Raw genomic sequence first — 13,458 nt, 5'->3', positions numbered from 1 at the left:
AAACGTCCCTCTGCCCCGCCCTGGGGTGCAGGACCCAAGGAGGGGTTTTCCGGGTGGTCTGTGCTGTCCCCTGGCTGGGGGCTCCCCGTCCCCGCAGCGGTGGGGAAGAGCGAGCTTCTGCTGCCTCCTGCAGGCATCGCCCGCCAGCGCCGCTGGCCAAGGAGCCGCCCCCGGCCCCATAAAACCCCCCGGGGCAGCGTTGCCCCGCAAGGAGACTGCGCTCGTCCATCGGGACACGTTCGGGGTTTATTGTCAGAGTGGGAACCAGCTGTCTGCCCGGCCCCAGTGCTGCACCCACCCAGCCCGGCTCACCGGCACCGCCCGGATCCCCAGAGCACCTGAAACATTGCAGGGTACACCTGAAACACGCGTGACATCGCGGGGACCGCATCCCGGCGGGTGGCCGGGCAGTGAAGGCACCCGCAGGGCACGCAGGGCTGCGGGGCTGCTCTTCCCTCTGCCCAGGCGTGTGCGGGCGCCGTGCGGTTTGTCGGGTGCTGCCCGTGTCCAGCTGCTCAGTGCGGCAGGTCCGTGCACGGGCGGGGCTGTCCCCGGGGAGTGGCGGAGGGACCGAACCCCGCGGCGCTGGTCCCGGTCCCGGTCCCGGTCCCGGCCGCGGGCGCTGTTGCTCCTACTCCACGTCCAAGCAGCTGGAGAGCGATGTTCGCCTGCGGGGACTGGGGCAGCCGGAGCAGCGCGGCTCGAGGGAGCCCACACAGCCGGCTCCGCTGAAGAGCAGCCACAGCTCCCGGCGGAAGCGCTGGCCGAGGAAGGCGTAGAGCACGGGGTTGAGGCAGCAGCGCAGATCCGCCAGCCCGCCGGTGACCACCAGCGCCAGGTCCTTGAGGCGGGACTGGGCGCAGCTCATCTCCCAGCTGGCCAGCAGCTCGGCCGCGTTCAGCAGCACCATCAGGCTGTGGGGCAGCTGCAGGGCCACAAACACCAGCACGAGGGCCAGCAGCACTCGCAGCGTCCGGCGGGGCTGGGCGCTCCGGGCCGCCAGCAGCGTCCGTGCCACGGCTGCGTAGCAGCTCGCCATCACCAGGAAGGGCACGGCGAAGCCAAGCACCACCTGCACCAGGTTATGGGCCCCCCGGGCTGCCCGTGAGACCACACGGGGGAAGACGACGCGGCAGAGGTGGAGATCCTGGTGCTGCTGTGCCTGGCCGTAGATGAACTGGGGCAGCGCTAGCAGCGCGGCCAGCAGCCAGGCCAGCCCGGCCACCAGCCAGCCCTGGCGGCGAGCCCCGGGGTGCAGGCGCCAGGCAGCCGGCACCCGCACGACGGCCGCATAGCGATCCACGCTGATGCAGGTGAGGAAGAGGAAGCCGCCGTAGAAGTTGAGGGTGTAGATGCCCTGCAGCGCCTTGCAGGAGGCTGCGCCTGGGGGCCAGATCTGCAGCAGGTCAGCAAAGGACAGCGTCAGGAGCAGCAGGAGGTCGGACAGAGCGAGGTGCAGGAGGCAGACATCCGTGACACTGTGTGCCTGGCGGTAGCGGATGTGTGTGAGCAGCACCAGCCCGTTCCCCACTGTGCCCAGCACTGTGAGCAGCAGGTACACGGCAAGCTGGAAGGTGCGGGCAAAGCCCTGTATTGCCTGCTTCTCACAGAGCTCGGGCAACACGCCGGCCTGGCCCGAGTACTCGTCCTCCCAGGGGTAGAAGTCAGTGGTGGCCATCAGCTCTGTTGAGATGGGGCTGGGAGTCACCTGTGCAGAGGGAGGCTGAATGAGGAGGGCTGGGCAGTGGTGGCCCCGCCACGATGTGCAGAACCACATCCAGGGCAGCCCTTCTCCCCCCAGCCTCACCACTGGGAGCCAGGGTGTGCCGCAGCTCCCTGTCCCTGCCCCACGTGCGGGGTTTGTTTCTGCCTCACACCCATCCTGCAGCAGCGGGAGGTTCACAGTGCTCAGTCATTGCAAGAGTGACCACACACTTTCTGAGCAGCCGTCTGCAATGCAGAGCTGGTGGAGGGACATTGACCCCAGTCATGGCATCCCTAGCACAGCACAAACTAACCCTGCACCTCCCAAGCGAACTGCTCTGGAGTTCAGCACCCAGCCCATGGCCCCAGCTGCCCTGGGCAATTGAGTCTTGGGGATCCACACCAGAATCTCCAGGTGCCCAAAGCCCCCCCCACACCACCCTGGGGACCCCAGTGTGGGCACAGCCTCGCACTGCCTGGTCCTGCTCCCAGATAGGGAGCTCCTGCCTCACACAGGTTGCAGGCAGCTGAGCACAGTGCTCCCAGCTGCTCAGTCCTGCTCTGGGGCAGCAGAACACTGCTGCAGCCTGGTACTGGTCAGCTGGGACCCCACTAACCTGGAGATCAGGATCTGACACTCTCTGACTCACAGTACCCTCACAATAACATTTTCACTCTGCCCCTCGTCAGTGAGCCCAGGCAGCTGGACTTGAGCCCCTCAACTGCTCTGGGGCCACAGGTGGGATCAGAACCCAGTTCCATGGCAGGTTAACTCCCCAGCAGCTCCTCTAGCCCCTTTCCTGCTCAGGGCCTCGGGGGCCTGGAGCACCAGGCACTGCCTTGATTCCCCAGGGTTTTGCCTTTCAGTCTAAACCCACAGGGCTCACAAGAAAGCTACCCAAAAAAACCTAAGAAAAGCCAGTGATGAGGAGGTCCTGCCTGGCTCCCAGCAAACCCCTCGCCCTGCAGCCCCCTCACCTGCTCCATCATTGCACAGCAGAGCCTTTCCCCTGGCTGGTGGGTCTGAAGCTTCTGGTGTCTCAGCATTTTTATAACCTGTGGTTTGACCACGTGCTGTCCCCGAAACTGAGAAAGGTGCAGAGTGCAGGCCCAGCCCTGGGGAGGAAGGCGAGGTGGCAGGTGTGACCCCACTTTGGAGACTGTCCTGAATCTTACTTGGTGTGAGGACAGAAATAGCAACTCTGCTCAGTCTCTGTCATGTGGCCAAACACAGGAGCACCCAGCCAGGGGAGCAGGGGCATCCAGCACATGCAGGAAACCCCAGCCCACCCCAGGGTTTTTGTTGGCTCCTGCAGGACCAGAGGGAATGGGGCTGATAAATGGGGTGGGGGCTGCTGTGGGCTGGCCCTGAGCTGGGCACAGGCAGGATGTTCCTCCAGCAGGATTGGCAGAGCCCTGTCTGGTGTGGGATCATCTTTTTCTGATGGCAAACATGGTGGGGCAGAAGCTGGGGTGGCTGCTGGTGCAGGGCATGCCGCTCACCCAGGGCTCCCAAGCTTACACTGCATCCCTGCAGTGCCGGGCAGGCGTGTTGCTGGTTGTTGACAACAAAATTCCCAGCTCCTCATTAAAAAGCAGATTAGTTCCTGTGGGGCAGAAGCCCCACTTTCCTCTCCCCAGGGGGGAGAAAACTGATCCCCAGCTTTAATGGGCTCCTGGCCATAATCCCTCAATCCCCCTTTCTCCCAGCTACAGCGTCTTTGCCGTGGTTTATCTCCACTCTGCCCTCGGCCCTGCTGCTGCCTCCAGATGGACACAGGATCCTGGGTGCTCGCTGTGGGGCTGTGGAGCTGCTGCATCCTGGGTGAAGAGCAGCCAGGACTGGTGCCCCCAGCCTCCAGGTGGTCCTCAGAGCTCTTTGTTGGGAGGGATCTTCCCCCTCTCCTGCTTTTTCTGCAGTGCAGGGATGCAAACTGCAGATCTCTGCCCTGTGCTGGCTCTGGGGGTGCCTTCCTGCACCCTGCATCTCAGGGGAAGGAGCAGGAGGAGGGTCCTGGGGCTGGCTACATAGCCCTACAGCCAGCTGTGGGTGCAGAGCAGGGATTCTACGTGTCCCTGTTGGGGCTGTCACAGATCTGACCCAGCACAGGGTCAGGACGTGGGGCTGTGGCCAGAGCAGGCAGCCCCTGGGTGTCAGGAGAAGGCCGGGTGGGCTGTGCCTCTCCTGGGGATGGACCTGCAGGCACTGCCAGGGTTTGGGGGACAGGAGGGCGGGTGCCAATGTCCTCAGCATACGGTTTCAGCTCCTGGTAGCACAACTCCTCTTGCACTGCCAGGTGTCTCACGTCCCTGCCACACCTGGGGCTTTCTGTTCTCTCTCACTGCCCAGCCTGGGCTCTGCCTGAGTAGGGAGGAGGTTCAGCACCGGCTGCCCAGTTCTGCTGCCCTGCCGGCGGCAGCCAGGCCCGGCACATCCTGCCGGCTCCGGAGCCAGCAGTGTGGAGCTGCCTGCAACGGGCACAGCCTGGCCACGCTCCTGCTCTACGCTTGGAGCCAGCAGCTGCTGGGGCATCCCCGTCTCTCGGGACTGCTCGAGGCCCCTGGGAGAGCAGGTCTCCTGCTCCTGTTCCTGCGGGGCCAGGGGACACGGAGCACCGCGGGTATTTAGGGCACACAGGCGCCAGCCCCCCCAAGCCCTCTGTGGCCGTCTGGGGGTGGTTGAGAGCAGATATGAGCTAAATCCCTTCTTCTGCACCACTGGAGAGAGCAGCGACCCCGAGACCTGCAGGCCTTAATCCACGGCTTGATTACAAACGGCCGCCACACCACATCTGCTGCGGGGGGGCTGCGGGCACCGCTCCCACCCTCCCTGCACGGGGGCCGCAGAGGGGCAGGGCTCGGGGTGCTGCGAGGACCAGGCACCGCCTAGGCACCGATCGGGGTGCCCGGGGAGCTCCTGCACGGCCTCACTGTGCCCCCGTACCCCCACCCACCGGAGCCGTGTCCCGGCGCAGCCCGGGGCGTTCGGCAGCTGGCAGGGCCGAGGGGAGTGGAAATCGTGCTGCCGGGCGGAGCATCTCCCCGGGGTGCGGCGTTGGGGGTGGCCGGGGCTCTGCGCCTCTCCCGGCCCGGCCCGGCCCGGTTTCCCCCCCGCCCCGAGGGCGGAGCCGCCGGCCCCGCTCCGCCGCGCGGCTGCAGCACCGGGAGCGGCGGCGCCGAGGGCGCTCGGGGCGCTCAGCATGGGCGCCCGCCGCCTCCTCGGGCTCCTGCTCGCCGCCTGCGCCGGCTTCCTGAGCCCTGGTCCCGGCTGCCTCGCACGTAAGTGGGACCGCAGTCCCGGGAGCGGCCGCTCCGCACTGCGGGACCGCGCCCGCCGCCCGGTCCCCGCATCCCCGAGCAGTCCCCGCGTCCTCCGTTCTCTCGGGCATCCATCCTTCTTCCCCGGGCATCCCACGGCATCCCTCGGTATCCTCCGCTGCCCCTGTTCGCATCGTTCCCAAGGTCACCGCCGGACGCTGGCGTCCGGGCTCGCTCCCCGACCGCGCCCCGCCCGGGGCGGCCCCGCCGCAGCCCCCCCGCCGGCGGCTGCCCCGCGCCCGGCCGCAGCCTCTGGGGACTCGGGACAACCGGGACTCCCCGAGGATCCGGGATGCCCCGGAATGCCGAGGAGAGCGGGGCCGCCCCGCGGGACCCGCCGGGCACCCGCCAGCACCTCGGCCAGCGCCGCCACCCGCCGCGGGGCTGTACCGGGCCCCAGCCGGTACCGGGGCTGGGGACAGCAGCTCGGGAGGGGCAATCGGCGAGGCCCTGGTCGCACCGGGCAGCTCTCCGTGGCCCCCCGAGCCGGCGGCCGGGGCCTCTTTCCCGGGGCCGGGGCGAAGGGACATGGAGGCGGGGGGCTGTGGTACAGGGGATGGCAGAGTCGGGGGGCGGTGGACGCGGAGTTGATGCAGCACGTTTCCTACAGTGAGAGCTGGGGATGCTCCTGGTCTCCCTGGGTTCCATCCGACCCGGTAGGGGACCCTAAAGAGGTTCGCGACCCTGGCCCCTCCGGAGGGTCTTTTGCCGGTGCGGCGAGGGTTTGCACGGGATCCCACGCGGGATCGTTCCCCGCCGGGGCGGGGCAGAGCGGGGGGTCCCGTCGCCCACGTCAGTGCGGAGGCGGCTGGTGCCGGGGCCCGCAGAGGTGTGTCAGCTCCGCTGCAGTGGGAGGGGAGAGCAAAGCGGGCCCGGCGCTCCGCCGGTCCGCGGGAGCCGCGGGGTCCCCGGAGCCCTCAGGGTCCGCAGGGCTGGGGAGCTCCCACAGGGGCACTGCCCAGCTCAGTGCTCCCGGGCCGCCCCCAACTCCGTTCTCCCCTCAGGACCCTGCTACGATGAGCTCGTCGCTCCCCTTTACTCCTATTCCATCGGTGCCTCCTCCAGATACAACATCTTCTACTCGGCCAGCTTCGCTCGCCTGCACAGTGAGTCCCCCCGCGGAACTGGGATGCAGGCGGGGCAGGGGGGTGGGCAGGGGGTGCCCCTGGTCGGGTTTTGCCTCTGGCGGGGTTGAGAGCTCCAGTCGGGCGCTGTGGTGGGGCCGAGCAGGCAGCCGCCGCTCAGTCGGGAGCCGAGCCCTGAGCTGCTCCCCCCGCAGGCACCAGCGGCTGGTCCCCCGACCCCCGGGACAAGCAGCCCTGGCTCCAGATCGACCTGATGCAAAAGCACCGGATCAATGCAGTGGCCACGCAGGGAACCTTCAACACCTATGACTGGCTTACACGCTACATTGTGCTCTACGGAGACCACCCTACGAGCTGGAAACCCTTCTTCCAGCAAGGCAGCAACTGGGTAGGGGGAGCCTGGGATATGCTGTGGGAGGGGGCCCTCTGAGGGGAATAGAGACCCCCGGCCTGGAGCAAGGTGTCGACAGTGACGCCTCTTCCCCAGACATTCTTTGGGAACGTGAATGAGAGCGGGGTGGTGCGGCACGACCTGCATTACCCCATCCTCGCACGGTACATTCGCATCATCCCGGTGGCCTGGAACCCGCGCGGGAAGATTGGACTGCGCCTGGGCCTCTATGGCTGCCCCTACCGTGAGTACCTGGCCAGGGGCTCCAGCAGTCCTGCGTGACAGGATCCTGGCCCTGGCACACCTGGAAAGCTCTCTCAGAGGGGGTTGTACCCAAACGGTCTGCAACCATGGCAGAGACCATAGCAGAAGGGTGTGTTCCATGTGCCAGGGCACTTACTGCTGCAGGCAGTGACATGGGTGGGGTTGCTCTGCTCTCACCAGGGTCCCACGTGCTCTACTTTGATGGGGATGATGCCATCTCCTACCGCTTCCGAGCCAAGAGGGTCAGTACCTTCGAGGATGACATCTCCTTCAACTTCAAGACGCTGGAGCAGGACGGGGTGCTGATGCACGGGGAGGGCTCACAGGGTGACTACATCACAGTGGAGCTCAAACAGGCCCAGCTCCTCCTGCACATCAGCTTAGGTGAGCTGGGGCCAGGGGCCAGGGGCATGGGGTCAGGGGGCCACCAGCTGATGCTGGTCCTCCCCAGGCAGCAGCCCACTGCACGCCAGTGAGGGCCACACAACGGTGGCGGTGGGCAGCCTCCTGGATGACCAGCACTGGCACTCATTGCACATTGAGCGTCTCGGCCACTACGTCAACCTGACGCTGGACGGGGAGGTCAAGCGCTTCCGCTGCCGTGGCACCTTCGACCAGCTTGACCTGGAAACCGAGGTGGGTGCACTGGGCAGGGGGCAGGGACAGTGACCTGTGATGTCCTCCAGAGAAGGGATGACACCCTCCCTCTGCCTCGCAGGTATTCTTTGGAGGGGTGATCGACCACGACAAGCAGCACCTCACCTACCGGCAGAACTTCCGGGGCTGTGTGGAGAACATCATGTTCAACGGGGTCAACATCGCCGACCTGGCACGGCACCGGCGGCCCAACATTCGTTTTGAGGTCCAGCCTGGGGGGTGGCCCCTTCTCTGGGAGTCCTCCCCCTGGTGTGGGGGGACCCCTTTCCTGAGTGTCCTTACTGCACTGTGGGGTGACCCCTTCCCTGGGGAAAGGTTCCCTGCCCGCTGCGGGGTGACGCGGGGCAGGGCAGCGGCTGTGCTCAGCCAAGCGGCACCGGATTGACCGTGCAAGGTTGTCCCCGGCCTGGGGCGCCCGCCTGGCTCTGCCAGGCATTGGGATCAATTGGGCATGATTGAGGCCAGGACTGCAGGGATGAGAGGGCCTCCCCCCTATAGGAACATTCCCTTCCTCAACCCTCCCATGGTCACTCCTAGGGCAACGTCGGCCACTACTGCCAGGACCAGCTGACCACCCCCATCACCTTTGCTGGCATCAACAACTACGTGCGGGTGCCAGGGATCCCACGGAGGAACCGCCTGGCCGTCAGCTTCCGCTTCCGCTCCTGGGACACTGTTGGCCTCCTGCTCTACACCGGCTTTTCTGACCGCCTGGGCTCCCTCGAGATGGTGCTGAGTGAGGGGCAGGTCAATGTCTCCATCGCCCAGCCTGGCAAGAAGAAGCTGGAGTTTGCCGCAGGTGGGCTGGGGAGCCAGCACGGGGCTGGGGGTCAGTCTGGCAGGGGAGCGTCCTCGCGCACCTTCCTCTCCACGCAGGGCATCGCCTGAATGATGGCTTCTGGCACTCGGTGCACCTGGTGGCACGGGATGGCTCAGCTGTGGTGACCATTGACGATGATGATGGTGCCGAGTTTCGGGTGGCGCACCCCTTCCAGCTACGCACCGGCAGCCAGTACTTCTTTGGAGGTGGGCAGCAGGGTGGGGCCCGGGGCAATGGGTGCCTGAGGGCTGCTCACCCCCATCTGTCTTGCAGGCTGCCCCAAGCCGGCCTCGGTCACTGGCTGCCGGTCAAACCAGACAGCTTTCCACGGCTGCCTGCAGATGCTGAACGTAGACATGCAGCCCGTGGACGTGGAGCTGCTGGCACAGCACCGGCTGGCGCAGTACCACAATGTTTTCTTCAACGTCTGTGGGATCACAGACAGGTATTGACTGGGACAAGGGTGCTGCCTGGGAGTGGGGGGCATTGGGGGGGCTGTGCTGGTGCTGGGACAGGAGCCCTCTGTGTCCTCAGGTGCACTCCCAACCTGTGTGAGCATGACAGCCGCTGTATCCAATCCTGGGATGACTTCATGTGCATCTGCGACCTGACTGGGTACAAGGGGGAGACCTGCCACAAATGTGAGCCTGGAGCCTCATGGGTCAGGGACCTGCAGCCCCTACTCCTGCCTGGTGCCTCCCTTGCACTGACTCCATTCTTCTCTTCCAGCCCTTTACAAGGAAACCTGTGATGCTTACCGGGTCAGTGGGAAGACCTCAGGCAACTACACCATCGACCCAGATGGCAGTGGGCCACTCAAGCCCTTCACAGTGTACTGTGACATCCGAGGTGGGCGTAGCAGGAGGGCAGAGGGAACCTCTGTCTGGTGCCCCTGGGAATGAGTCCTTCCTTGCCTGTGTATTGGAGCTGGAACGGGACAGAGGGAGTGAGGGTGACCTAAGGATCATGTCCTATAACTCCCCTTTCACTGCAGAGGACCGAGCGTGGACCATCATCCGGCACAACCGTCACTACGCTACACGGGTGACGGGCTCCAGCGTGGACCAGCCCTACCTGGGGGAGGTGGAGTACTGGAACGCCTCCTGGGCCGAGGTGTCAGCCCTGGCCAATGCTTCTGAGTACTGTGAGCAGCGCATTGAGCTCCACTGCTACAACTCCCGCCTGCTCAACACCCCCTGTGAGTGCTGAGAGGAGGGGCACGGTGCTGCGTGGCTGCGCTGCAGGGCCATGACACGGGACCGTGTCCTGACCCTCCTGTGTGCCTGCAGCCGGGCTGCCCTTCAGCTTCTGGATGGGACGGAACGATGAGCGGCACTACTACTGGGGGGGCTCGCGACCGGGCATCCAGCGCTGCGCCTGCGGGCTGGACAAGAACTGTGCTGACCCCCAGTACTTCTGCAACTGTGATGCTGACCACGCAATTTGGTGAGTGGAGGTGGCTGTGGAACAGGAGCTGTGGGGTGGGGGCTGCAGTCATGGGGGGCACAGACTCTGGGACGCTCAGATGGGGGTAACAGGGCTCTGGGCTGGCAAAGGAACAGAAACACCTCATGGCCCCTCTGATGCACTCACATTTGCAGGAGGACAGACAAGGGTCTGCTGACCTTTGTGGATCACCTGCCCGTCACCCAGGTTGTAGTTGGAGACACCAACCGCACTGGCTCTGAAGCCCAGTTCGTGCTGGGGCCCCTACGGTGCTACGGAGACCGTAAGCGACCGGCCCCACAGAACATCCCCAGTCTGCAGAGTGCCTACACCTGCCTGTGGTGATCCCATGGAGGGACCCTACTCATCCCTCACTGCCCCTCCTGTTCCCCACAGGCAACACCTGGAACACCGTCTCCTTTAACAGGGGCGCAGCTCTGATCTTCCCCACCTTCCAGGCCAACCACAGCCTGGACATCTCCTTCTACTTCAAGACCACTGCTCAGTCTGGAGTCTTCCTGGAGAACCCAGGCTACCGAAACTACATCCGCATTGAGCTCAACAGTACGGGGGGGCAGAGGGTGCAGGGCTGTGGGGGGCAGGAGGGCTGGGGCATCTTCTCAGCATCATGTTCCTTGCAGCCACTAGGGACGTGGCATTTATATTTGACATTGGGAATGGGGACGAGAACCTGACGGTGCGGTCGGTGGTACCCTGGAACGACGATGAGTGGCACCAGGTGAAGGCTGAACTCAACGTCAAGCTGGCCCGGCTGCGGGTGGACAAACTGCCCTGGGTGGTGCGGCCGTTCCCCCCACAGAGCTTCGTCCGCCTGGAATTCGACAGGCCCCTCTACGTCGGTGAGAGCCCCTGGCCACACCCCTGCAGCCCCCGGGTCCCCAAGTGCCTCAGGGCACTCAGTCTTGGCCCCGCTGCAGGCGCGGCAGAGCACAAGATGCGCCCGTTCCTGGGGTGCCTGCGGGGACTGCGGATGAACGGCGTGACGCTCAACCTGGAGGGCAAAGCCAATGAGACGGAGGGCGTGCGGGTCAACTGCACCGGCTACTGCCAGGACCCGCCGGTGCCCTGCCAGAACAGCGGGCTCTGCGTCGAGCGCTACAGCCACTACACCTGCAACTGCAGCATCTCCGCCTTCACCGGGCCCTTCTGCAACCACGGTGAGTGGCTGTGCTCCGCGGGGCGGGAGGGACCGAGGAGCCGGCGCTCGCCTCACCCCGTAAGGCTCTCCCACAGACATCGGTGGGTACTTCGAGGAGGGCACCTGGGTGCGGTACAACATCCTGCCCATGTCGCTGTACGCCGCCCGCGAGTTCGCCAGCATCGTGAGCAGCCCCTGGCAGCCGCTGCCTGGCTACAACCTCACCAGCGAGGAGGTCAGCTTCAGCTTCAGCACCACCTCGGCACCTGCCGTGCTGCTCTACGTCAGCACCTTCGTCAAGGACTATATGGCCGTGCTCATCAAAGATGATGGTGAGGGCAGGGCCCCCCACCCTGGGGCTCACCCAGAGCCTGCATGGGGACCCTTATCTGGTGCTGGGGCTGCACAGGATGCTCCTCTCTGTGGATGCCACCTTCCAGCCCCATAGATGGGCTGGATGTGCCCACTGAGAGGTGCAGGCTTGCTGACAGCCCTGTGCTGCCCACAGGGAGCCTACAGCTGCGCTACCAGCTGGGCACCAGTCCCTATGTCTTCACTCTCACCAACAAGCCAGTGACAGACGGGCGGCCCCACCGTGTCAACATCACCCGCCTGCACCGCACACTGTACACCCAGGTTCGGGCTGGGGCACCCTCCCAGTGGGCCCTGGGGGCTTCAGGTCAGGCTGGGAGGGGGCATGGGCAGGGTGGCTCTGTGGCCACTGATGCTGTGTGCCTACCTCCCAGGTGGACTATCTCCCCATCATGGAGCAGCAGTTTTCCCTGTTTGTGGACAGCAAGCTGGACTCGCCCAAAAACCTGTACCTGGGTCGTGTGATGGGTGAGCTGGGTCCTGCCCTCAGCTGGGGTCCCATGCTGGAGTCTCCGGGGTCTCCTCTGCACAGCATGGCCCTTGTCCTCTGGGAGGGATGAGTAATCTCCTTCTGTGGCCCCACAGAGACTGGCGTGATTGACCCCGAGATCCAGCGCTACAACACACCTGGCTTCTCAGGCTGCCTCTCAGGGGTGAAATTCAACACCCTCGTGCCCCTCAAAGCCATCTTCCACCCCACCAGTCCACTGCGGCCCTACAGCATCCGGGGGGAACTGGTGGAGTCGAGCTGTGCCTCAATGCTCCCCCTCAGCACCATCCTTATCCCTCCTGAGATGGACCCCTGGTACATGGCCACAGGTAGGTGCTGTGCTGGGACCCTGGTGGGGATGGAGCCCTCGTCAAGCACCAGCTGCAGAAGGGAAGCTCCAGCATGAGACCTTGCTGCAGCCTGGTCTCAGCTGCCTACTCTGTCCCTGCAGAGTTCCCCCACGTGCACGACGACGGCTGGATTGGGATCATCATTGGGTGTAAGTGAAGCCTCTGGCTGGTATTCCACACTGGCACGGCCCTGCACCCCCTCGCCCCAATCCCTCACTGCTGTCTCTTCCCTGCAGTCGTGATCTTCCTGCTCCTGCTGCTGGCAGGGCTGCTGGTGCTGCTCTACTTCTACCACCACCGCTACAAGGGCTCTTACCACACCAACGAACCCAAGGCCATCCAGGATTACGGCGGTGCTGCCAAACCGCCATCGGCACGCAAGGAACAGAACCTGCCCCAGATCCTGGAGGAGCCGAGAGGGGACTAGCGGGGCCGGGGGTGGGACGAGCTCAGAGCCCCCACAGCCCTGGGGAGCCGCACGGGAATGAGCGAGCACCGCGGGACCAAAAGGCCGAGCACACTTGAACTGCCAACACCCGCCTTCAGACCGACCGGAGCGGAGCGGACCGACCGCCACCACCTCCCCACGGCCGCCACCGACCGGACCCTGGAGCGCGGCCACGATCTGCCGGGCCCCAGCCTCGCTCGCCCCGGACACGCCGACAGCCCCCATGCCAGAGACAGGCTGCTGCCTCTACAGCTGCCAGATCCTGCCTGGCCTCTGTCGGGGAGCCCCGGGCTCGGCGCCCACCCTCCCTCAGGCCGGGGGCACCCGGCTGCTGCCGCCCGTTAGCGCTGCCCGCGTAGATGCCCCCGCTGCTTTGCTCGCTTCGCCAGCACCACGCAGAGCCACGAGCACCGGCCCCGCACAGCCGGGCTGCCAAGCAATACTCCGCACCGGCGCCGCGCATGCCGCCACCGCACCTTGCTGAGATGCTGCTTTCATAAGATCAGGTACAGATCCTTTCTACCATTTTTGTTGCTGGATATTCTACTACACTCTGGTTTTTTTATTCTCTCGGTTTGTATAAAAAACCAAACGGAAGCTCCTGCGGGCGTGACATCCCGCGTGTTGTGGTACGTGGTCTGTAGTTTGCTACTTCTCTGTACGAAGTGCCAGTCCTGCTGATTACCTCCAGCCCAGGGAAAGCTCCTGTTCACTTGCTGTGTTGTGGTAAGACAATGTTACAGATATGCATTTATCTACCCAAAGGCCTGGCTCCACTGGGCACTTTATTTTTAAAAAGTCTGTTCTTTTGAATGAGATGTGAAGATAATCAAATAAAGGCAGAATGATGGCGTTTGACACTCTCCAGGCTTCGCCTTGGCAGCCTGGGCAGATCCTCTCCTCCCACCCTGGCTGAGCCTGCACCAAGGGAGGCACCCCATTGACAGCAGCAAT

The 13,458-nt window shown here is 64.8% G+C and overlaps 2 protein-coding genes across 2 annotated transcripts; one reads left to right on the top strand and one right to left on the bottom strand.

The window, feature by feature from the left end:
* Nucleotides 1-631: 631 nt before the first annotated feature.
* On the bottom strand, nt 632-1,777 carry CCR10 (C-C motif chemokine receptor 10). Its single transcript, XM_040087070.1, has one exon. It carries the CDS (start codon nt 1,775-1,777, stop codon nt 632-634), a length of 1,146 nt encoding a protein of 381 aa, XP_039943004.1.
* Nucleotides 1,778-4,890: 3,113 nt separating this feature from the next.
* Nucleotides 4,891-13,362, top strand: CNTNAP1 (contactin associated protein 1). The gene is made up of 24 exons (XM_040087273.2): nt 4,891-4,983; nt 6,027-6,128; nt 6,302-6,495; nt 6,595-6,742; nt 6,943-7,146; nt 7,214-7,398; nt 7,481-7,624; nt 7,957-8,218; nt 8,296-8,445; nt 8,513-8,684; nt 8,774-8,880; nt 8,969-9,088; nt 9,234-9,437; nt 9,529-9,685; nt 9,841-9,968; nt 10,082-10,249; nt 10,327-10,545; nt 10,624-10,863; nt 10,940-11,176; nt 11,353-11,480; nt 11,591-11,684; nt 11,802-12,035; nt 12,158-12,205; nt 12,293-13,362. Exons 1-24 carry the CDS (start codon nt 4,905-4,907, stop codon nt 12,481-12,483), a joined length of 3,915 nt encoding a protein of 1,304 aa, XP_039943207.1. The 5' UTR covers nt 4,891-4,904; the 3' UTR covers nt 12,484-13,362.
* Nucleotides 13,363-13,458: the final 96 nt, after the last annotated feature.

The sequence above is a fragment of the Hirundo rustica genome, chromosome 27, assembly GCF_015227805.2.
Source record: "Hirundo rustica isolate bHirRus1 chromosome 27, bHirRus1.pri.v3, whole genome shotgun sequence".
NCBI lineage: Eukaryota > Metazoa > Chordata > Aves > Passeriformes > Hirundinidae > Hirundo > Hirundo rustica.
The sequence above is the reverse complement of the archived record's forward strand: the minus strand, read 5'-3'. Positions and strand labels throughout refer to the sequence as shown.